Source organism: Cotesia typhae, unplaced genomic scaffold (genome assembly GCF_013202065.1).
Source record: "Cotesia typhae breed Kobodo isofemale line unplaced genomic scaffold, CoteBio_Ctyphae contig_81, whole genome shotgun sequence".
Lineage (NCBI taxonomy): Eukaryota > Metazoa > Arthropoda > Insecta > Hymenoptera > Braconidae > Cotesia > Cotesia typhae.
The window spans coordinates 99234-123830 of record NW_027423768.1 but is presented as its reverse complement, the minus strand read 5'-3'; the positions used below and the strand labels follow the sequence as shown (position 1 = coordinate 123830).

Below are 24597 nucleotides of genomic sequence, written 5' to 3'. Positions count from 1 at the left end.
ATCCAAGACTTTTATCTACGATTTCCATTATAATTATGTAATGAAAAATTATGAAACGACATCTAAATTATTGTATACCGATACAGATAGTCTTATTTACCAATTTAATGTACCGAACGTATACGAAGACATCAAACGTGATATCTCAAGGTTTGATACCTCTGATTACCCACCCCAAAATGTCTTCAACATGCCGTTAGCAAATAAAAAGGTCCTGGGGCTTATGAAGGATGAGAACAATGGAAAAATCATGTCCGAGTTTGTGGGTCTCAGAGCCAAGCTCTACGCCTTCGAGATTCACAATCCTGAGAAGGATCCTGAATAGGATCAAGAAACGGGCAAAGGGTATCGGAGGATCTACCTTGAAGACAATCACGTTTGATGACTTCAAACGATGTCTGTTTGAAAACGTATTATTAAGAAAAGAGCAGTACATGATAAAAATTAAAAATTATCAAGTACACACAATAAAGCAGGAGAAACTTGCTCTCAGTTGGGGTGATGATAAACGTCAACTTATTGAGGCTAGCACTGATACCCTACCATGGGGTTACAAGGGGCCACTAGTTTTTAAGAAAAGAAAGATTGTGCAAGATAATAATAATGATAATAAGAAGCAAAAATTACTGTAAAATTAGTAATATTAAAAAACAATGTAAATATAGTTTTAAGGTTTGTAAATAAAAACAATATATAATTTGTGTTTTACATATTAGATTTATTTATCCAACTATTATGCTTAGTATTAAATCCTAGCCATTTAACATAGTATTTATTTCCACGTTTTCTAATTACTTTTTCAACAAGATATACATCTGGATATTTGACTTTGCTGAGTTCTTCATTGTAAAATCCTCCTTCAATTGGTTGATCCTGATAGTCCACGAGCTTGTACGTCGTTGGATTCGTGTTCTGCACCGAATTGATTGTGAAGATTTCTGTTGTCCAGTTTGGTGTGTATCCCTTGTCAAACACATGCTTGTACTTGCTGATTCGGACTTTGTCTCCAACTTTAAACTTCTTCTGTTGTGATTTGACTTGCAGTGGTTGATATATGTTTTCCAATAGTTGTTTCTCCTGAGCAGCGGTAACATCAACAGGTTTCATTTTGATAGTGCGATGTTTAGTGTTGTTGTAAGTATTCACCAAGTCATCAAGTATATCGGTCCACTTGTAGCTGCAACGAGCTGTGAATTCTCGCCACATTTTAGTCTTGAGTGTTCTATTGAAACGTTCACATATGGATGCTTTGAGATTACTGAATGTTGAATACAGATTTATCTTGTGCTGCTTCATCAGATCTTTAAATTCTTTGTTGTAAAACTCTTTACCCTGATCAACATGGAGATTCTTAGGTACACGACCTTGCTGGAGTACAGACTTCATAGCACTAGTGACATCTACACCACCTTTTGATTTAATTGGAACTGCCTAGGCATATTTAGAAAATATATCTATGATTGTAAGCAGATACTTGTGTCCTTTATTGACTGTCGCATATGGAATCATCTCAACCAAGTCAGCTTGCCAAGTCTCGTCGAGTCCTCGGATGTCAACATGACGACGTTTATAGTTTCTGCGAGCCGGTTTGTGAAGCTCATTAGCTATCACTGTCTTTTTGTCGTTCATTGAGTTTCTCAGTGAGATATTTGATATTATTTTGGTGAGAGGAAAGTATTGCTTTAACTTCCTCAATAGATGTCTGCAAATTTCCCACAGCAGCCGTCAGTATTACTATTTCAGAGTGTAAATGTGAAATAATCTCTTTCTGTTCACTGTCTATACTTTTATTCAGTTCAGACATCTGTCTCAGTACAAACTGCACTGTCGCCGCATCATGTTCATTTGAAGGATTACCGAGATTGCACAGCCTTTTATTCTCAATGTTATAGTTTCCATCAGAAGTTACATTGAAACCTCTACCAGCTGGCCCTCGTTGACCTAAGTTATTGTCCAGTGGACGTCCAAATATATCGATGCTCATGGTTGTGAACACTTTGACTGTCAGCGTGTGAATGATTTAATTTTTCAGAAGCTTTTAATATATAACTCCAACCTCCCTAAGCTCTTCAATAATTGACATGATTTCATTCGTGTGACTTGGATTTTCAGCAGCTTGAGATGCCATAAGTAGTCGCAAACGATCAACTAGTTCATTTGGATCATCCCAGTAAACATAGTCCATTGGTAATCTCTGTTTTCTTGCAATCATATATTTTGGTAACCCTCTACCGAACTTGGTGATAAAATCAGCAATGTATTTATTGAACTTGATTGTTGTATCTTCATAAATAGTACGATTTGGGTCATAATTTTTCCTATGAGCGTTGGTATGTTGAATTATGTCCAAGTACTTTTTCTTATCATCTGGGGTGATGAGTGCATCCTCTGGTGATTTTCTAAATAATAATTCCAACAACCCAGGAGTTATTGGATAATTTTTTTCTTTGACAGTTATTGTATCATTTGCAAATGAAATAGGTGAATCACCCATATGCATTTCACCGCGTTTTCTGCGTACACCATATCTCATATCATTATCTTTATGTTTTTTACTTAAACGTTGTAGATAATTAGTGAGAAGAGGATTTCTACGAGCTGGAGTACTTGTTGATGGTGGTGGCTGAGTAATAGCAAGTGCTGTATTATCAAATGAACTTTCATCATCTGTTATTAAACTGTTGTATACTTCTGGATCATCATACAGAGATTTTTCAACCTCTTGTTTTTGAACCTGTGGTTTTTCTTCTTTTTTAATATTTTTCCCTTCCAACTTTGAAGATTCAACTATACTCTGGAGTGGTGTCACAATAGGCTTGAACATTTCCTCCATAGCTTTCTCAGCTGTATCTTTACCCAACTTCAACATCTTGTGCTTCCGTCGGATGGCATTGCTGGCTTGAGATATCTGATGCAGAATATCTTTCTGCTTTGATATTTCTTCAGGCTTCATGTTGACAGGTTAACGTCTACAGCATGTATGACTATCACACTCTAAAGTACCTCAATTTATACTAATGAAGCAGTCGAATCCTTTGCGATACCTACCACTGTTCAATTCACTGTCTTTATCTATTACCACAAACCCATATTTATTCCAACATGCCGAGCATAAATCTCTGAATGAGTTGTACGACATGTCTGTATTGACATGATCATTATAAATATGCTTCAGATTCATTTCATCTTGACGGAATAGCACGAGAAAGTTTGCATTATCTCTAATCAGATGCTTCGGTATTCGTGTATAAGTTTGACAGAGATAAAAGCTGTCTACATCCTTGTGTCGACCCATGCAGAAAAAAGCCTTGATGTGATCTTGTTTTTCACAAGCAACATCATCAAATATCATCAGGGAGTTAGGTTTAGCATCTTCAGGCTAGATTACAGCTTCATGTTCACTGAATGTGAAGAATCCAATACCATCAATCTGTTTAAGCAGCGTCTCCAGGAACTGATACTTTGGTTGGTTAAGAGACTTTGAGTAAAGATATATATTCTCAAACCTCAAACCGTTTGGATGTACAATAAGAGACAGTAGAGCGTTGGTCTTTCCACAGTTTGATGGTCCGCAAAACACTGCACGGATACTGTTGGGAAGTAATGCACCGTGTCGTTTGAGTTTCACACCGGTCCCTTGAACAATTTGATCAAAATTGATAACTGGCAATTGAGCTCTTGATTTGCTGCCCATGACTGCTGATTAGATTCTGAGCTCAAGGGGTATATATACCAGCTTATATAGATTAGCATGTCAGTCTTTGATGTGACATGTCTGAGAGCAGACGTGGTGAAGGTTTATTCAACTACATAATCAATAAGCTTCCACTTGAACTTCACATACCAGGATATCAGTATTGTGGTCCGGGAACAAAGTTAGCCAAAAGGTTAGCTCGAGGTGATCCAGGCATAAATCCTTTGGACTCTGCGTGTAAGGAACACGATATAGCTTACTCGAAAAATCGTGAAAATTTGGAAGCCCGTCACGAGGCTGATAAAATTCTTGCTGAGAAAGCGTGGCAACGATTTCAAGCGAGGGACGCTACTATTGGTGAAAAAGCTGCTGCTTGGAGTGTGAATAAAATCATGAAGTTGAAAAGACGTTTCGGTATGGGTCTTAAAAAAGAAAAACCTATTACAAAGCGTAAGACAATTAAAAGAAAAACAATGAAGCGTAAGACAGTCAAAAGAAAGACAACCAAGAAGAAGGATGTTGCTCTGAGACAGATTGTTGATGAAGCTAAAAAGTCAATGCAGCCTGGTGGAGATCCAGTTAAAACAGCTCTTGGAGGTGCCCGCAAAGCTGTCAAGAAAGTTGGTGGGAAGAAAAACGTTCGATTGCCTCGTATTCTACCAGTTCCATCAAAGATTGGTGGAGTACTTCCATTCTTGATTCCCCTGTTTGCAGGGTTATCAGCGGTTGGTGCTCTAACAGGTGGAGCTGCAGGTGTTGCAAAAGCTGTGAACGATGCCAGCGCAGCCAAAAATCAATTAGCTGAAAAGAAGCGTAACAACTTGAAGATGGAGGAAATAGCTGTAGGTAGAGGATTATACCTCAAACCTTACCGCAGTGGTATGGGACTTTATCTGAAACAATACCCAGAAGGAGCTGGCTGCAAGAAGTCAAAAAACCAGTAGAGCTACCACATCGAGCACTGACTAACATCGACTTATTAAAATATGTCAAGCTGCTTAAAATTCCAAATTTTCGAGGAGTTTTTATGAGAAATGATTTACCAAAATCTGGACCAAAGACAAACGAATCAGCAATAATAAATTTAGATGATAAACTTGGATCTGGAACTCACTGGGTTGCATACAAGAAGAATCATAATCAAGTAATTTACTTTGACAGTTTTGGTAATCTACAACCTCCACAAGACTTGATGAAATATCTCGATGTAGGTAGCGTAAAGTACAATCATAAAGGATATCAAGACTTTGATACAATCATATGTGGACATTTGTGCTTAAAATTCCTGGCTGGACAACTATAAATTGAAGTGAGTCGGGACAACAAGCGTCAGTCATGGCAGAGTCATTCACCTTGACACTATCCGGAAACTCCTCCATACTGGAGGCAAATTATTTTCCGCCGATTGAGCTATCACCAACAAAAAATTATGTACTTGGACTCGTTAAGCTCCTGACATTTAATTCAATACCAAATATTGATGTTGGTGCTAATAAATTTTATGTGTCATCAAAAAGATCCAAAAGAAGTACAATCAAGAGATTTCAAGACATAACTATACCAACAGGGAGTTATGTAATTAAAGATATTGAAACTTATATAAACAAGACATTACCTGAACTAAGTTTCACTTTAAAAGCAAACAACAATGAGTTGAGAAGTGAAATAAGATGTGATCAATATATAAATTTTGAGCCTGAAGATTCCATTGGATCATTACTTGGATTTAGCAACCGCGTTCTTGAACCTAACACAGCACATAAATCTGATTTACCAGTCAAAATATTGAAAATCAATGCTCTGAGAGTCGAGTGCAATATAACTACTGGATCGTACATCAATGGTGAGAAGAATCACACAATCCATGAATTTTTCCCGAGGGTTCCAGCAGGATATAAGATAGTGGAAGTGCCAACAAACATCATTTACCTACCAGTCGCCGTACGAGCAATACACAACTTGAGGCTCCGCATTGTTGATCAGGACGGGAGAATAGCAAATTTCCGTGGCGAGACTATAACGATAAGACTGCATATAAAAAGTCTGTAATGGATATCGTATATGAGACAAAGACTGGTAACGGGTATAAAAGGATTGCAGGATGTCCAAAGATTATCAGTCATCATCGAGCTCTGAAAGTGTTGACACGTCAAAACGCAGAGTTCCTAAAAAGTCTAGGACTAAAATTACGTGGAAAATTCACAAGATAAAAATAAATTTTTGTTGTCTTGCTTGTGTGATACCATGGCGGAAATCTTAGATATAAAAAAATCAATTATTTTCGATGAGTCTATTGCACACTGTGAAGCTCATTCACACTTACCATATGCATCATCAACATTCAACAACAGTGATGAAATCAGGATTGCTGTTCAACATCAAGATCTGTGCTTGCTCCCAAGCAAGAGCACATTACATTTTTATGGAAGAATGAGGAAAGCTGATGGTACTGCTGTAAGTGCTACTACGAAGATGGTCAACATGGCTGTTTGTCATATGTTTGAAGAGATACGTTATGAACTCAATGGTGTAGAAATCGATAGATGTAAGAATGTTGGTATCACCAGTGTTATGAAAGGATACGCTTCTCTGAGTCCGGGACAACAAAATATTCTGGAAAATGCTGGTTGGATTGTTAATGAAGATGACAACAAGCTGACTGATAATAGCGGTTACTTTGATGTCTCAGTACCGCTGAGTTTCATTCTTGGATTTGCTGAAGATTATCAACGAATTATCGTGAATGCCAAGCATGAATTGATACTGATCAGATCAAATACTGATCAAAATGCTTATGTTGTTACCGTTGAGAATGAAAATGTTTCAATTACGATTCAAAAAATTGAGTGGATTGTACCGTATATAACAATGTCTGACAAGCAAAAAATCGAGGTGTTGAATTACATAACCTCCGACCCAGCTATTCCAATCAGTTTCCGGACTTGGGAATTGTATGAGTATCCACTGCTGCCAGCTACCAACAAGCGTATTTGGGTAATCAAAACAACAAATCAGCTTGAGAAACCTCGTTTTGTTATCCTTGGATTCCAAACAGCAAGAAAGAATCAATCGAATCAAAACGCAAGCGAGTTTGATCACTGTAGCATAAGAGACATTAAGCTGTTCTTGAACTCTCAGAGTTATCCATATGGAAATTTGAACCTCAACATTGTGCATAATCAGTATGCCTTGATGTATGATATGTACACAAATTTTCAAAGTGCTTACTATGGGAAAGAAGCTGAACCGCTATTGGCTAAGAAAAAAATTTCTAAGTCCAGCACCTCTGTATATAATTGACTGTTCCAAGCAGAACGAGTCAATCAAGTCTGGACCTGTGGATATACGTCTGGAGTTTGAATCGTCAGCACAGTTTCCAAATCAAACTGCTGCTTACTGCTTGATAATTCACGACCGAATAATTGAGTACAATCCCATCAGCAGCACTGTAAGAAAACTTACTTAATGGTACAGTTTGATCCGAAACCCACCATACATTACATGTATGTATGGGACTTTGCATCCAGACAAGCGAGGAAAGGACCATGGGAACAAGCAGCAAGAGACGGAGAACGATTTCGTCGACGAATACAACAAATCAATAACATTATTGATCCTATACTAATCAATAAACTTAATGTAATTAAAAATAGTAAATAAACTTAATGTAATTAAAAATAGTAAATAAATTACAATGTAATTAAAAATAGTAAATAAATAACAATGTTTTTGTAATTTAATGTTTTTTAATTACAAACCTTACTAGAATAAGTATAAAAAATTATTTAGTATAAAAGTTAAGTATAAAACAATTATTTAGAATAAAAGTTAAGTGCACATATCAAAACACAATTCTCTCACAATTTCTGTAATTGTTTTCCCAGAGTGATTAATAAGCTTAAATTTATTATAATTGGCCCCAATGTAGTGTCGATTTAAAGTATTGCATAAGATTAAAAATTTCATTTTAAATATCATATCAGGATTGTTGAGATATTTCTGGTTGGTGGTAGCAGGGAAGAACGTTGAAAAGTGGTTTTCCAGATCGATTTCAACGTTGAGTCCATGATCTGTCATAACCGTTCTAATCCCAGTTAGCTTGTAAGTTTTTCCAACCTCAAGTTCACACATCCTCTTGAACATCAACGGGCTTGGAGTTTTATCTTCAACTTTGACACGCTTGAAAGTTGTTGATCTCTCAATTTCATGCATTGTATCGGTAACAGGGTGTTTACGGTACGGTGCCATGATTGAGATTTCTTCAGCAGATTTCAAGTAGCAGATTCCAGCACGAGGTAGCAGATTTCAACAGCTGGTAGCAGGCTTCAGAAAACAGTTTCAGAACAGCAGATTTCAAAAGCTTGATATTTCCTAACACATAACACTATGGTACTTTACTCGTACTTCACTTCGATGAAGTATGCTCGCGGCGCGCTGCTTTGATAGCAAGGTAATGACGTCATCTACTGCGCAGTTGGAAAAATTCTAGAATAGTATGACTCATAATCTAAAAATAGAAACTGCGCAGTTATGATAGATGACGCACAAGAAGTTTAACATAACCTGAAATCATAAGTTAAATGGTGGGAAAGCATAAACATAACCTGTAAAATGAGTTAAATGGCGGGAAAGCATAAACATAACCTGTAAAAATGAGATGACGTCATCTACTACCCAACAGAAATAGAACAAAGAAAAACTGCATAGCTACGAGACCTTGAACCGGTTCAAACCTGTCTGATGACATCATCTACTACGCAGTTTAAAACTCTACGACGTATGAGTTTGAATAACCAATCAAATTATTAATTAACCAATAAGATTATCGAGTGGTGGGGGTAAAATCCAGAGATCGGGTTATAAAAAGGTTGAATTGATTGTAAGAGTCATCATTCAGTCACTCTTCGTTGTCAAGAGCAGTAAAAATGGAGATCATTCTAGACGTTCAAGGATTCAGAGGAGCTGATAATCGCTTCATTGTTAAGGAGTTGGCCTCAATAACAATTCAACATGATATTGATAATATTGAAGAGTTATCATGCACACTATTTCAACCGCCATATCACTGGAAGGTGTTACCAGTCAACTATCAACGTCTGAATACCTGGCTGATCCGAAATTATCATGGAATCGGTTGGAATGCTGGAACAACTTCATATTACAAGCTCAAAGAAGTTCTCAATTATTTAACTTGTAATAAAAAAATTATTTATGTCAAAGGTATCGAGAAAATGTTATGGGTTCAAAATTTAATTGATTGTAATAATAAAATTGTAATCGATCTCGATAATTTCAAATGTCCCTCTCTAAAAAGTATGAAAATTTGTAACAATCATTTTTGTAATTATCATGATCGTTTATCTGATTTATGTGCCTTGGAAAATGTAAAAATTTAAAAGATTGGTTTGTAAGCACTCAATAAATCTAAAATAAATGAATTACAATTGTTATTATTATTTCATCCTAACACATTTAATTCAGAATAGAATTAATTATTGTTAGTTATTAAATTCAAATAATTTTCCAACACGACTACTGATATTAATACTTATCAACAGATGGCGTAATGGTTTTTGATTTTTTAATTATGATAATCAATAATCAGTTTTTGTTTTCTAAAATTTTATAATTAATATTTGTTTAAATAAAAAGTCATGCATTATTTTATATAACCATTTAAAAATAAAAACTGAGTATTGATTTTCAAAATATATCGCTAGAAGATTTTTGGATTTGACGATACAGAGCACATCAACCCCATATTAGTTTATCAAATAATACATAACTTTTAATTTAAATAAATATTAATAATATTAATAACAAAATATTATCAACTAATAATAATTATTTATCTTTTATTTAAATTAAAAGTCATGTATTATTCTATATATGTATATATAACTAGAAAATTTTTTTAATATTTATGAATTGACAGCTTTCACGCTCTAAGAATAAACTGATAGTAGATGGCTCTAGTACAAGAAGCGCGAAATTCAAACTATCATTATGATAAGTAACTTAAAAAATTATGATTAAGTATAACTTATTGAATTTGAATTATAAATATTAATCTTAAATTAAAAATGTGAGGATATATAAATAAAAACAATGAATTATTTATATTGAAATCCAATATTTTATTGATTAAATAATTCCACTGGTCATTTTTACATCAAGACTAGAATTAATAAATTCAAATTTATTATATTTTCCACCATGATAACGCAGAAACAGATAGTTTGAATCTATTAATTCATTCAAACTCTTCATGAAGTTATCATCTTTTAGATGTTGAGTAGTTCGTGATGGTAGATAAATGTTAAATTCATCGTTTATATTAGCAACAATCCTAGTTCCATACTCAGTTGTAATAGCTTTGATACCTTTAATCTTATATTCTCGATTAAACTCCAACTCGTTCATTTTCTTAACAGGAAGAACCCCAGTAAGACAATTAACCTCATTTATCTTGGTTACATCCATGATTGATTGCTGTAAAAATTTTTTAATTAATTGTAATGGTTGATTAAATGATTCTTCATTTAATTCATATTTTGATTAGACAGTAAATGAATACTTACGATTAGTAATACTGATAGGTAGAAGATGTATATCACCAAGAACTTGTACCTCAACTTGTAGTCACCACCAACTCGTACTTTACTGGAGACGTGTACTTCGTTTTTGTGAAGTACGGCTGGAGCGCGCTGCTTTTATAGCCAGAGGATACTACGCAGTTACCCCCCACTCCTTTACCTCAAAAACGGTTTGATGACGTCATCTGCTACGCAGTTAGAAATAGAACAAAGAAAACTGTGCAGTTACGCAACCTTGAACAGGCTCAGACCTGTATGATGACGTCATCTACTACGCAGTTAGGAATAAAGCAAAGAGAACTACGCAGTTACCGTGACCTTGAACAGGTTCAGACCTGTTTAGAAGTAGACAGAAATCTCGACAGATGGCGTATCTTCTCGCATGTACTCCTCATACGTACAGTTTGAATATATTAATCTTTTCAGAATATAAACAATGAAATGCACCTGTGATCTAAGCAACTATTATTGATGCTGAGATCACAGGTGCATTTTTTAACAAAAATGCAGGAAATCAGAATCAAAATTTGAAATGGCGGAAATCAGACTCAAAATGGCGGAGTCAGATAGCAACCACCAGATGGTAAATTTCAGATAGCAGATTTCAGAGAGCAGACTCAAAATGGCGGATTTCAGACTCAGATAGCAGCCACCAGATGGCGGAAATCAGATAGCAGACTCAAAAATTCTAGAACAGAATGAGTCATCTACTGCGCAGTTATATGACCTTGAACAGGTTCAAGCCTGTCTGATGACGTCATCTACTACACAGTTAGAAAATTCTAGAACAGAATGAGTCATCTACTGCGCGGTTAGAAGTAATGCACGCTGTCACCAGATGGCGTTGCGTGAAATCCTTCTCGCAAGTAGTTGACATAACTTCATTTTAAATATATAGAACATGGATATACCATACTACAAATGCGTAATCCTGAACTATTGTTCTGTTATGGCTGAGCCGAAGGCAGGTTAATAGTTGAGGATGCTTTTTAACCTCAAAATGTTGAACTCAAATTCAAAATGGCGGATAGCAGCCACCAAATGGCGGATTCAAAATGGCGGATAGTAAGATTTAAAAAATGGCGGATAGTAAGATGGCGGCAGAATTCCCCACCAGCGCCACCTATAACCTCGATAAAAACCTCACCCATAATGCCATACATATCTACCACCGGCAACACCTACTGTCAGTAAAACAGGTCGTCCATATATACAGATGATACTTGTCATGAACATACAGTCGGTAATGTAGATCCCTGAGTATGGATACGAACCCATAAATCTGTTTTGTCGATTGAGTAGCACCCCCCTGTTTAACTACTGACGGCAAATATTTAAAATGTGAAATAAATCCAAAAACTAATGCCTTGAAGGCGTTTACAAAAGAACATCCTGAGTAAGCTGTTACTTTTTGTATTAAAAATTTATATAAGTTAAACATTAAATACGCTAAGTTCATACTATTCAATGTTCATTATTTTACAGAATAACTGTAAAGCTGTGTCCAGCTCATTTGGTTCTACGAGTTACAAAAAATAAACAACAGCTTAAAATAACCAAATTCCATCCTGAGCATGACCATGATTTTTCTGACAAGGTAAAGCAAATAAATATTTGATGAAATTTTTATTGGCATTAGTAGTTACTGCAAATACTAAGTATTAAGTACTAATAAATATACCTTTACAGAAACGACGACTTGACAAATATAAAAAACAAACTGCTAATTTGCCTAACAACAATGCAATTGATTCAGTTATCATAAGTATATGGGTTCTTCCACCTTATCATTGTTCCTTTATTAACCGCTGAACTAAAAAAATTGATAGTTGTCGCAAAGTAGTTATTAATTCACTTGTTATTTATATTTTTTTCCAAAAAATAAAATAAACTTTTAATTATTTCATATCAAATTAATAATAATACTACCATTATTCAACCAAGTAAATTTCTTTTTCTCATTTAATTAGCTGAGCTATTTAGTTTATTTCTTAAAAGTTCTGATAAATCAAACAATCAACAAACATGGCCACTAACCTCTGACTCAATCAACGTAAGTTCAAAACATCATTAGTCTATATAGTGTTTAATCTGTTTTATAAATACAAAAAAAGCATAGGGATATATTAATTTGAAATTACTGTAAATTACTTATTTCTTGTTGCTTCACTTTATACTTGGTAGTCAAATTCAACTAAGAATAATCATATAAATGACTTTGACGGCTAAATTGGAATACTTCCATTGCCTAGAAGATCAACCTAACATAAATCATTTTTTATTGTTAAATCACCAAAATCTTCATTGGAATTTCAAAAACTTTTGAAGCATAAAAAATTTCAGAGCTTAAGACTAAATATATGTACTAAGTCATTTTATTTGCACGACTTAAATCTTTTTAAAGTTTTTTCATGTAATCGATTATTCTTTTTTTGTAATTATATGTATTAATAATATTAATATTGCTTTCAGTATTAATTTAATAACTCATTATTGTATTTTAATGTAGGTTCAAACATCTTCAATACCTCAAGATTTCAACTTGTTAACTGATGATTTAGAGCATATTCCAATCATTTATGAAGAGGATTTTGAGAAATTATTGATTTCCCTTGAAATCAATATTCAATCTACTACTAATACAAAAGAACAACAAGTTAAAATTCGACGAGCCACTGAAATCATAAATAAAATCAATGGTAAAGAGATTGAACGTGAAAAATCGACATTAGGGTCCGTTTCAATACATCTTAGTAAATCTCGCGGGCGTAATAAGAGCCGAAGAAACCGTGTTATTGGTTTACCATCTACCGGAAGAAAGTACAGTACAGAACCCTTTGAAAACTTTACTCTCGCAAAGAAAAAGATGTACTTGTTAAATTTAATGTTTAATTCTGACCAAGATTTCATACAAGATGTTGCTCTTGCTAAAAAAAAAATCAAGATCTGTGACCTAAAACATTTAAAAGATAATATGCCTGATGCTTTGGGAAGTGAACTTATTCAACCTGAAATTCTCAACAAATTTTTCGAGGTTGATGCTTATAAAAAATTAATAAGTTTGATACAAATAAAACGAGAGGATACTGATTGGAGCTGTGATGTGTGTCACGAAGATTTGGGTTTAGGTGAAAGTATTGAGTGCGATCGCTGTTTATATTGGGGTCATTGGAAATGTGTTGGTGTTAAGGAAGAACCGGCTGATTGGATCTGTCCAAAATGTCAGAAGGCATGAATATATAAAGCATAGATACTTCTACTAATGATACTACTATTGATTAATATTAATTAGTAGAATAATTTCTACTAATACTACTCCCCGATTGAAAAAAAATATTTGAAAAGATTCAAATGATTTGAAAAGATGTAAAAGTATTTGATATAGATGTTCAAATCCACACGCTATCTGCTGGAATTAATTGATACCTAACATATTTTAGTTTACGAATTTACAGTTAGAATCTTTGAGTGTTCTTAGTTTCTAATAGGTGGCATGTGGTTAGAAAATTCTTTCCTACCTAGAAAGTTGACTTTAATATTTGATAGTCCAAATTAAATACCGATTGGATTTACTCTTTGAGTAATATCTGTTTCCAACAGCAAGTGCACTTCATTTGCTGTTGATGTTTTGACTTGCTCAACTATGAGTGATTCGATGCCCATCAAAGTATTTTCGTGATGAAAATATTATTTAAAAAAAATTTTTTTAAAACATGCATTAATTCTTTTTTATAGTTTTATTTAATTCTGATACGTAATTTTTTTGAAAAGAAATATTTTCTTCTTTTTCTGTAAAACAGAACAAGTCTTATCAAGTCTTAATAACTCTTTGAGAAATTCCAAAATTGCAGGGAAAATTTGACTTTTGAAGAGTATTGCAGAGTTTTGAAGACTTATTAAGTCTTTCCTTCACTTAGTTAGGGATGTGAAGAATTTCGAAAAGTCTTATTCAGAGTTATAAAGACTTGTCAAGAGTTTTTTCAGAGAATTATTTCCACAAGGGTATGATATTGAGTGGGTTTATGAATGCTTGTTAATGCGCATAAAAAGTTCCGCGGTGTATGATCGTCTTCGAGAACGGCAAATTTTACCCCTTCCTTGTAAAGACACGCTAAATTCCTACATCAAAAAATTGGATAGCGCATTTGGTTTTCCCAATGCTATTTTTGATACACTAGGTTATAAAGCTTCACGTATGGAAGCACATTCCAAAAGGGGTATTACGATTAGGATTGATATGGAGCTTCAGCTGCAACATTAACAATTTAAAAGTATCTGTAGTTATTAACAATGAAAAAATTAGTAGATTCTAACATTTAGAAATTCTTGATTTGCTTGATTAACTTACTTCTTTCATGTTTTATAATAATAGTCATTAACTGCAATAGACAAAATATAAAGTTGTGACATTTTTTTCTCCAGGTACACTTCTTATTGATGAAATAGCATTGAGTGAAGGAGTCAAGTTAAACACAAGAACAATGAAGCTAGATGGATTTGTGGATTTGGGAGCTTACACGCCAGGAAAATTTTCAAACACAAGAGCAGATCATGCTCTCGTATTTATGTATCAGCCATTTCAAGGCGATTGGGTCCAAGTGGTTGGAAGCTTTCTCAGTAAAAGTTCAGTTACAAGTGAAATATTACATAAACTGTTAATAGAATGTATATTATTAATTGAAAAAGCTGGGTTTCATGTGGATTGTGTTACTACCGATGCAGCCCAATGGAATCGGGGCGCATGGAAGTTATTTGGTATAGAAGACAGAAAATTTAGCTGTGAGCACCCTTATGATATTGAAAGACGACTATGGTTTGCTTCTGATTTTTGCCACTTGCTGAAAAACTTCAGAAATGGAATAATTAAACTCCCTTCTTTTTGGGTAATATTATTATCTTTTATTAACATTCATTTATGTATATGTAGGTGTACTGATGAAGAGTTTATTTTTTAGTCTCCGGATGGTATTATAAAAATGCTTCATTGGGAAGCACTCTTGAAACTTGAGGCATATGGTAAAATGAACTTAAAAATAGGTTTCAAATTATCACCTCATCATTTAAAACCTGAAGGTTTTCAGAAGATGAATGTCTTGCTCGCTACGCAGGTGATTTTCATGTTGTTATAAACTTAAAATTATTTATTTATAAACTAATGAATGTTTGTATCTTTGATCTAATCATTATAATGTTGAATGTGATTGTTTTTAGTTATTTTCACGTCAATTGAGAGTAGCTATGTCCATTAGGGTGATTCAAAAAAAAAGAATATTTTTTTTTTCGTTTGGTACTCTGAAAAATAGGTTCCTAGACACCTCTAAGAAAGCCTCTCCAAGCATGAGTTCTTAATTGTAACGGGAAGGTCCTCCTTCTTACAGTTTTCTATTTTTTCTTATTATCAGATAGAAAAATTTATATCTCGCTTCCAACTACTTGAAAAAATATCTTGTTCCTTAGATTTTGTAAGAAAATTGAATGCTCTACAAAAAAGGTCTCTTACGATTTTTTCGTAAACCCAACCGTTTAAAAGATATTAACGGTTAAAGTTTGATTATTTTTGGGAAAATTTTTTATTTCTTATGAATTTTATAACTCAATGAAAAAAAATCATTATGAATGATGAAACTCATAGTTTTGTAGGAAATTTACTGCTCTATAAAAATGGTCTCTTATGATTTTTCGATCAAGTTGAGCGTTTACGAGATATTCATCGTCAAACATCAATGCATATCAATTTTTCTAGTTTTTGATCAATAATTCGAAAAATTTCAATTTATTCTGTGAGTTTCAAGGACATTTAGACAAATTTGAGTTTTTATTATAAAAGCAACTCCTATAGATGTTTTCTGTTCAAAAATTCATTTGAAAGTTTTTATTCTAATAATATTTTTTTTTAATTTTATCTTTAATAATTTAAAATCTTAATCGCGTTGTCATTTATTATTATGAAATTTGTTCAGTGCGTATTTTTAAATTGTTTTTCACAAAACATACATAAAATTTTCGTTCGAGGGGATTTTTGTTTTGAATTCCATTTCTTCTTCTGTTTGTCTTCTGAAACTAACGCCATCTATGTTTTTTACTCTCAACTATCTTCAGTATCTACCCATTTAATACCGTATTTTCAGTGTTCCTAAAACTGATCATCTTGAATACGTAATAAAATAATTCATTTAAAATAAGTCTTATAATCATCACATAAATTTATTTATCATCAATTAACCTACAATGAATAAAGAAATACGTTTTATCGGAATACCTCTACAAAGAATTTCGGAACGTAAGTTACCAAAAGTGAAAGAGGTTATGCGTGTGTTTTTCTACCAACTTAAAATTTTAAAGTATTCAATCAAACAAAGTGCTAAAAATTCAGTTGACCAAGTTATTGAACTGTGGAGAAAAAATCAGATTCCAACTAGTGGAGCTCCTAATGCAGTCAAAAAATTTCTTCGCTATCACAGTCAATGGTTAAAATTACAAAAAAATTTCGATAAAAAGAATTCAACGCAAAACCAAAAGGAAATGAAATTTCAGACTGATCTTGAACAATTATTCGACATTGTGAGCGAAAAATCCTTAAAAGTGCTTGATGATAATATTAGAAAGTTGTATTTGGATCAAAAATTCGGTACCCATAAAGAGATTCTTTCTAATAATGTACCTGTATCAAACTTAACCACGACTATGATGGGAATAGATGAGAGTAATAAGTATCTGAGATATTTAATTATTATAAAGTCAGGTAGTAGTGTAACTTTTCATAGATGACTAGATGACATTTGACTAGACAATTTTTGGAGTCCTTTCTTAATTATTTGTCATCAAAATGAATAAATTCTATACATTTTCTTCGTTTAATTTATAAAACAGATCTTATTCCAGACTTAGATCAACCGTCTACCAGTCATGCGATTGTTCCAAGTGAAAAATCAGAGTCGTTCTCTACGTATACATTAAGTGGAGTTACAAATTTTGGATCTGATTCAGAGTATGAACCTCCAATTCCGACAAAACGAGCAAAACTTGATGTCTTAACTCCTGAAGTCATTTTTGGACTCGACCGAGCTAATGTCAGCAGTAGAAATGCGATGTTTATTATTGCTCCGGTTTTACTAGCAGTAGGTATTAAAATTGAAGATACAACGCTCAGTTATAGTTCAATTCAACGAGCTCGTATGCTTCAAAGAGAAGACATTGCTAAAGGACTTAATGACAACTTTAAGACACACGATAAATACGTTGTGCATTGGGACGGAAAAATGCTGAATGACCTTGTTGGATCAAAATCTGTGGAACGGCTACCAGTTATTTTAACTGCATTTGGTACCGAACAATTACTTGGGGTTCCAAAAATGAATTCTGGGACGGCAGACAATCAAACATCAGCCATTTTATCGACATTGAGTGAATGGGGTATTACTAATTATGTTAAGGCGATGTGTTTTGACACGACGGCAGTTAATACAGGTAACTTATCAATGATAATTTAATCTAAAAATATTTAATTATTAACGTTCTAGTTTAATTTTTATTGCTTACTGAATTTCACTTTTGAAATTATTGAGAATTATTTACTCATTTGGATTTTAAATATAATCTACAATTTGTTGAAAATATTAAATTTAACGATAGTTATCTATTTTCTTTATACAGGAATTCATAACGGTACATGTAAGGCAATTGAAAAGACTTTGGGAAGAGAGTTAATCTGGTTACCATGTCGTCACCACATTTTTGAGATCATATTGAGAAGTGCATTTGAAGTATATTGGCCTGTGTCATCTGGGCCAAACATACCAATGTTCGGAAGATTTAAAAAATCATGGGATGAAATAAATAAAACTAATTATAAATCTGGAATTGAAGATACTGTTGTTGCTGATATCATTTTGGATAAAAAAATGAAATATCTAGTTTAATTGCACAATCCTTACAGGTATGATTTAACTGCGATTTTAAGAAAAAAATTTTCTTGTTTCTGACAAATTTTTAATTGTTTTTGATAGTTACTACAACCCCGAGATGACTATAAAGAATTGTTGGAATTGTCGTTGATTTTCCTTGGAGAAATGCCTCAAGAAGAAATTTTTTTCAAACGTCCTGGTGCAATTCATCATGCTAGGTGGATGGCGAAGGCAATTTACAGTTTAAAAATGTTTCTATTCAGAAATGAATTTAAACTTTCTAATAAAGAATTAGACGGTCTTCGGCAAATTTGTATATTTATAGTTACACTGTATTTAAAAGCTTGGTTTTCATCAATTTCTGCAACAACTGCTGCTAATCATGACTTGCAGTTTTTGAAAAATTTATTCGAGTACAAAAATATCAATTCATTGATTTCTCTTCAGCAACTTGTGAAAAAATGATTTTGCATTTATGGTATTGAAGTGATGAACTTGCCATTTTATCATTATTTGACGATACCGTTTCATTGGAAGTAAAAAAATATTGTTGGAGCTGTTAATACTCGTAACGGTACAGATTCTAAAGCTAAAAATTTATAATTGATAAAAACGATTTGAATTCATTAACGCAAAAAGTCTGAGTGACTTTGTTTCTAAAAAGTCTTTAAATCTCTTTAAAATCTTTGAATTACCATATGACTTCCTTGATAAAGATATTGAATCGTGGCCTACTAATGACAGTTACATTGAAAATAAAGAATACTTTAACCAATTGAAAGTTGTTAATGATTCAGCAGAACGAGCTGTTGCATTAGTTAGTGAGTATAATCAATGCTTGACAAAAATGAAGAGCAATTCCAATACTTATTGCAAATTATCAAAGAACATCGAAAAAACTACCCAAACTGCAATAGAGGAAATTATTTACAGTAAAAGTGTACCGTTATGTTGAAAATATTGAAAATTATATGGCAGTTGATAATAAAATAAATAAATTCTTCGATAAAAAAGTGAAACACATGTGAAACACACTAAATTGAATTATATATTTAAAAAATGCACTAATTTTTTGTTTTAATGTAATCAAACATGTCCAAGACTAAAAAAACTAATTAAAAAAATAGTTCATAACATATTTCTATTCATAGACACTCAAATTTGTCTAAATTTCCTTGAAACTCACAGAATAAATTGAAATTTTTCGAATTATTGATCAAAAACTAGAAAAATTGATATGCATTGATGTTTGACGATGAATATCTCGTAAACGCTCAACTTGATCGAAAAATCATAAGAGACCATTTTTATAGAGCAGTAAATTTCCTACAAAACTATGAGTTTCATCATTCATAATGATTTTTTTCATTGAGTTATAAAATTCATAAGAAATAAAAAAATTTTCCCAAAAATAATCAAACTTTAACCGTTAATATCTTTTAAACGGTTGGGTTTACGAAAAAAATCGTAAGAGACCTTTTTTGTAGAGCATTCAATTTCCTACAAAATCTAAGGAACAAGATATTTTTTCAAGTAGTTGGAAGCGAGATATAAATTTTTCTATCTGATAATAAGAAAAAATAGAAAACTGTAAGAAGGAGGACCTTCCCGTTACAATTAAGAACTCATGCTTGGAGAGGCTTTCTTAGAGGTGTCTAGGAACCTATTTTTCAGAGTACCAAACGAAAAAAAAAATATTCTTTTTTTTTTAATCACCCTAATGTCCATGTATAAAGATGAATGTTATGAGCTGCACGATTGTGAACCTACAATAGTTTTAATAGAAAAAGTTGACAATGTAATCACAGCTATGAACTCACGAACCTCAGAAAACGCTTTACGTCCAGACACTAACTGCTCAATGAGAAAGGTATTTCAATAAATATAAAAATAACATATTGATTACATAATTTCAGTCTTGTGACATCAATATTCTAACGCTTCAGCCAATAAAACGATACTGCAGATAATTATGAGTAAATAAATTAAAGAAATGAATTTGCAAAAATCTATAACCTGGATCATATTACTTATTATTATGTCTAATGCTTCATTTATTACTAATTTGCATAATTTTATATTCAAATATTTCCTATCAACATAAAAAATGACATTTAAATATTTTCTATTAACATAAAAAATGATATTTAAATATTTTCTATTAACATAAAAAACTTGTAACTTTTTTTTTCGTTATATCGCTAAAATATTGCTTTTATTCCTAAACTAATATCTTATAATCTATTTAATCGCTAGACTATTATTGACTTTGATCAATATCTCCGTGATTAGGAGAAAAAAGCTAACGAAGAGATAACAAAACAAAAAGCTGAAAAAAAGAAGAAGAAGAAGGCTAACAAAGCTGATGATTTCGATAATTTTGAGGAGAATTTTGAATTTCCAATCACATCCAGTACTTTAACTGGCTTTAAAGTAACTCTCGGAACTACTTTGGGATTATTAGAATTTTTACATGATAAATGTAATTATGATTATCTGATGACGTCACGCTTGAATCAAGATGCTTTGGAAGTAAGATATATAGAAGTAAATTTATGAATTAATTATTATTATTGATATCAAAAATTGTAGTGATTTTTTTTAACCGTTGTATATTTTAGAAATTTTTCGGAATTATGCGGTCAGCTTGAGGGTGTAACGACCACCCGGATCCAATACTTTTTGGCCAAGTTTTCCGTCTTCTCTGTAGCTATTCTCTAGCAACACCACCGAGGGGTTCCAACGTCAGCGGTGGGGAATTACTAAAATCACTAATGCACACTGAAGAGTCATTAACTGCATCTAGTCAAAATAAAAAAATTTGGCTTGACAAAATTGACTCTATTGTTGAAGCAGGAATGGCAATCGAGAATCCAAGATTTTTGAATAATAATGATAATAATGAACGTTTACCTTTTGAGCATTGGGTCGATGAAACTAGTGATGAAAGTGATGACAATGATAACAATGAAACTGCTGATTTCTGTGATTTTAATAAAATAAATGTGAACTCTAGTCAAAGTAAAAATAACTATGGTGATAATAATGATGATAATTTAAGTGATGGTGAAAGATCTAACTATTGTGATGCTGATACTAATAATAATAGTAATAGTGCTTGTTATGTTACTACTAATAATAATAATGATAATGATGATAATAGTTCTGCTAATGCTAACGATAACTATAATGATAAATCGCCGGAGACACCCTTACCTAATAATACCTTTGACAATAGAAATTGGTCTAATATTTCAAATGATGATAACGTTCAATTGGATCATGACTATGACATAACCCATACTAGTGATCATGTCGTTTCATACATTGCAGGATTTATGGCCAGAAAAGTTTCTCGTTTTACGAAGTGTTCAGATTGTAAAGAAATGTTAACTGCTTCATTGCCAACGGAACGAGATAAATTAATTGAAAAAATGAGCGATGGAAATTTAATTTATGCAAGTGAGGCTTTATTCTTACTAATAATACAATTGGAAATTCAAGTATTAATAGTTGTTGGAACTAAAAATTTTACATCAAATACGATGTTCCAAATTCTAGAAAAAATTTTACACCTGGAAGATTTACCAATTCTTCGATGTGAAAAACACCGCAAAGAATTTATGATAAAAATTATAAATAATTTTATTGTGATGAGAGGTCATTTTTTGACCGATTTTGTCAATCGAAATGTAAATAATCGTCAAATAATGACTAAACGCATGCGAAAATTTGCGAAAAAATAATATTTGTATGTCACTCTGTACTTATTTTTAATTAAACTTAATTGCTGGTAGCTTCAATGTTCGTATTAATAATTTCCATATCAAAAGAATAAATATTTATTTATATTTATAATAAATATTTTTCTATCTCAAGTTATTCGCATATTCTTTTTAACACAAAAACTTCTATTTAAAAACTCTAAAAAGTGACCATTTTGTAAACTTGCAAATGAAATAATTTATTTATCATTTCTATCTCCAATAATTACTATTTTCTTTAAGATATAATTTTTTATTTTTTGCGCCAACGATATTTATTTTAAATGTGATTATTAAAGTGTGGTTTTCAAAAATCGTTCTTTACCGTGGATTTGATAAAATTTTTTAAAAATATAGATTTTATTTGAATTTTAAATTTATAGGGGATCTTTGCCAGCCGCACAGCAGACTGTTAATTTATAATTTGTCGCACAGCAGACATTTAATAGTTTATCAGCCGCACAGCAGACTGTTAACATTTTAATTTTATTGTTAATTTTTTTCGTCACAGCAGACATTTAATAGTTTATCAGCCGCACAGCAGACTGTTAATTTATAATTTGTCGCACAGCAGACATTTAATAGTTTATCAGCCGCACAGCAGACTGTTAATTTATTTTCTGTCGCACAGCAGACAGTTTATCGTTTATCAGCCGCACAGCAGACTGTTAATTTATAATTTGTCGCACAGCAGACATTTAATAGTTTATCAGCCGCACAGCAGACTGTTAATTTATTTTGTGTCGCACAGCAGACAGTTTATCGTTTATCAGCCGCACAGCAGACTGTTAATTTATAATTTGTCGCACAGCAGACATTTATAGTTTATCAGCCGCACAGCAGACTGTTAATTTATTTTGTCGCACAGCAGACAGTTAATAGTTTATCAGCCGCACAGCAGACTGTTAATTTATTTTCTGTCGCACAGCAGACAGTTTATCGTTTATCAGCCGCACAGCAGACTGTTAATTTATAATTTGTCGCACAGCAGACATTTAATAGTTTATCAGCCGCACAGCAGACTGTTAATTTATTTTCTGTCGCAGCAGACAGCATCAGCACAGCAGACTGTTAATTTATTTTCGCACAGCAGACATTTACTGTCGCACAGCAGACATTTTACAGCAGACAGTTTAGTTTATCAGCCGCACAGCAGACTGTTAATTTATTTCAATTTTTGTCGCACAGCAGACAGTCAATAGTTTATCAGCCGCACAGCAGACTGTTAATTTATTTGTCGCACAGCAGACATTTAATAGTTTATCAGCCGCACAGCAGACTGTTAATTTATCATTTGTCGCACAGCAGACATTTAATAGTTTATCAGCCGCACAGCAGACTGTTAATTTATTTTTTGTCGCACAGCAGACATTTAATAGTTTATCAGCCGCACAGCAGACTGTTAATTTATTTTTGTCGCACAGCAGACATTTAATAGTTTATCAGCCGCACAGCAGACTGTTAATTTATTTTCTGTCGCACAGCAGACAGTTTATCGTTTATCAGCCGCACAGCAGACTGTTAATTTATAATTTGTCGCACAGCAGACATTTTATAGTTTATCAGCACAGCAGACTGTTAATTTATTTTTTGTCGCACAGCAGACATTTATAGTTTATCAGCCGCACAGCAGACTGTTAATTTATAATTTGTCGCACAGCAGACATATTTTATAGTTTATCAGCCACAGCAGACAATTTTTCTACAGCAGACAGTTTATTTTATCAGCAGCAGACTGTTAATTTATTTTTTCGCACAGCAGACATTTAATAGTTTATCAGCCGCACAGCAGACTGTTAATTTATTTTGTCGCACAGCAGACATTTATATAGTTTATCAGCCGCACAGCAGACTGTTAATTTATTTTCTGTCGCACAGCAGACAGTTTATCGTTTATCAGCCGCACAGCAGACTGTTAATTTATAATTTGCGCACAGCAGACATTTAATAGTTTATCAGCCGCACAGCAGACTGTTAATTTATTTTCTGTCGCACAGCAGACAGTTTATCGTTTATCAGCCGCACAGCAGACTGTTAATTTATTATCAGCCGCACAGCAGACAGTTTATAGTTTATCAGCCGCACAGCAGACTGTTAATTTATATTTGTCGCACAGCAGACATTTAATAGTTTATCAGCCGCACAGCAGACTGTTAATTTATTATCAGCCGCACAGCAGACTGTTAATTTAATTTTCTGTCGCACAGCAGACAGTTTATCGTTTATCAGCCGCACAGCAGACTGTTAATTTATTTTGTCGCAGACATTTAGACAGACATTAATAGTTTATCAGCCGCACAGCAGACATTTGTCGCACAGCAGACAGTTTATAGTTTATCAGCCGCACAGCAGACTGTTAATTTATTTTCTGTCGCACAGCAGACAGTTTATCGTTTATCAGCCGCACAGCAGACTGTTAATTTATAATTTGTCGCACAGCAGACAGTTTATCGTTTATCAGCCGCACAGCAGACTGTTAATTTATAATTTGTCGCACAGCAGACATTTAATAGTTTATCAGCCGCACAGCAGACTGTTAATTTATAATTTGTCGCACAGCAGACATTTAATAGTTTATCAGCCGCACAGCAGACTGTTAATTTATAATTTGTCGCACAGCAGACAGTTAATAGTTTATC

General features: G+C 33.0%; 2 protein-coding genes across 3 annotated transcripts; both read left to right on the top strand.

Annotated features, from left to right (window-relative positions):
• The first annotated feature begins 15279 nt into the window (after positions 1–15279).
• On the top strand, positions 15280–20753 carry LOC141533056 (uncharacterized). The gene is made up of 3 exons (XM_074251727.1): positions 15280–17757; positions 17944–18065; positions 20487–20753. The coding sequence occupies exons 1-3, from the start codon at positions 17379–17381 to the stop codon at positions 20751–20753; spliced, it is 768 nt and encodes a 255-aa protein (XP_074107828.1). The 5' UTR covers positions 15280–17378.
• Positions 19893–21981, top strand: LOC141533003 (uncharacterized). 2 transcript variants are annotated; one of them, XM_074251652.1, is made up of 3 exons: positions 19893–20064; positions 20487–20726; positions 20816–21981. In XM_074251652.1, exon 3 carries the CDS (start codon positions 20969–20971, stop codon positions 21938–21940), a length of 972 nt encoding a protein of 323 aa, XP_074107753.1. In that variant the 5' UTR covers positions 19893–20064; positions 20487–20726; positions 20816–20968; the 3' UTR covers positions 21941–21981. The 2 variants fall into 2 exon arrangements, with proteins under 2 accessions (XP_074107753.1, XP_074107752.1); XM_074251651.1 differs by having other exon boundaries at positions 20451–20726.
• The last annotated feature ends 2616 nt before the right edge of the window (positions 21982–24597 follow it).

Coding starts and splice junctions, on each gene's coding strand:
- LOC141533056 (XM_074251727.1), top strand. CDS start 17,379: ATGTTTATTATTGCTCCGGTTTTACTAGCAGTAGGTATTAAAATTGAA. Junction 17,758..17,943: donor CACGACGGCAGTTAATACAG/GTAACTTATCAA, acceptor TTCTTTATACAG/GAATTCATAACGGTACATGT. Junction 18,066..20,486: donor CATTTGAAGTATATTGGCCT/GTGTCATCTGGG, acceptor CTCCGTGATTAG/GAGAAAAAAGCTAACGAAGA.
- LOC141533003 (XM_074251652.1), top strand. CDS start 20,969: ATGCACACTGAAGAGTCATTAACTGCATCTAGTCAAAATAAAAAAATT.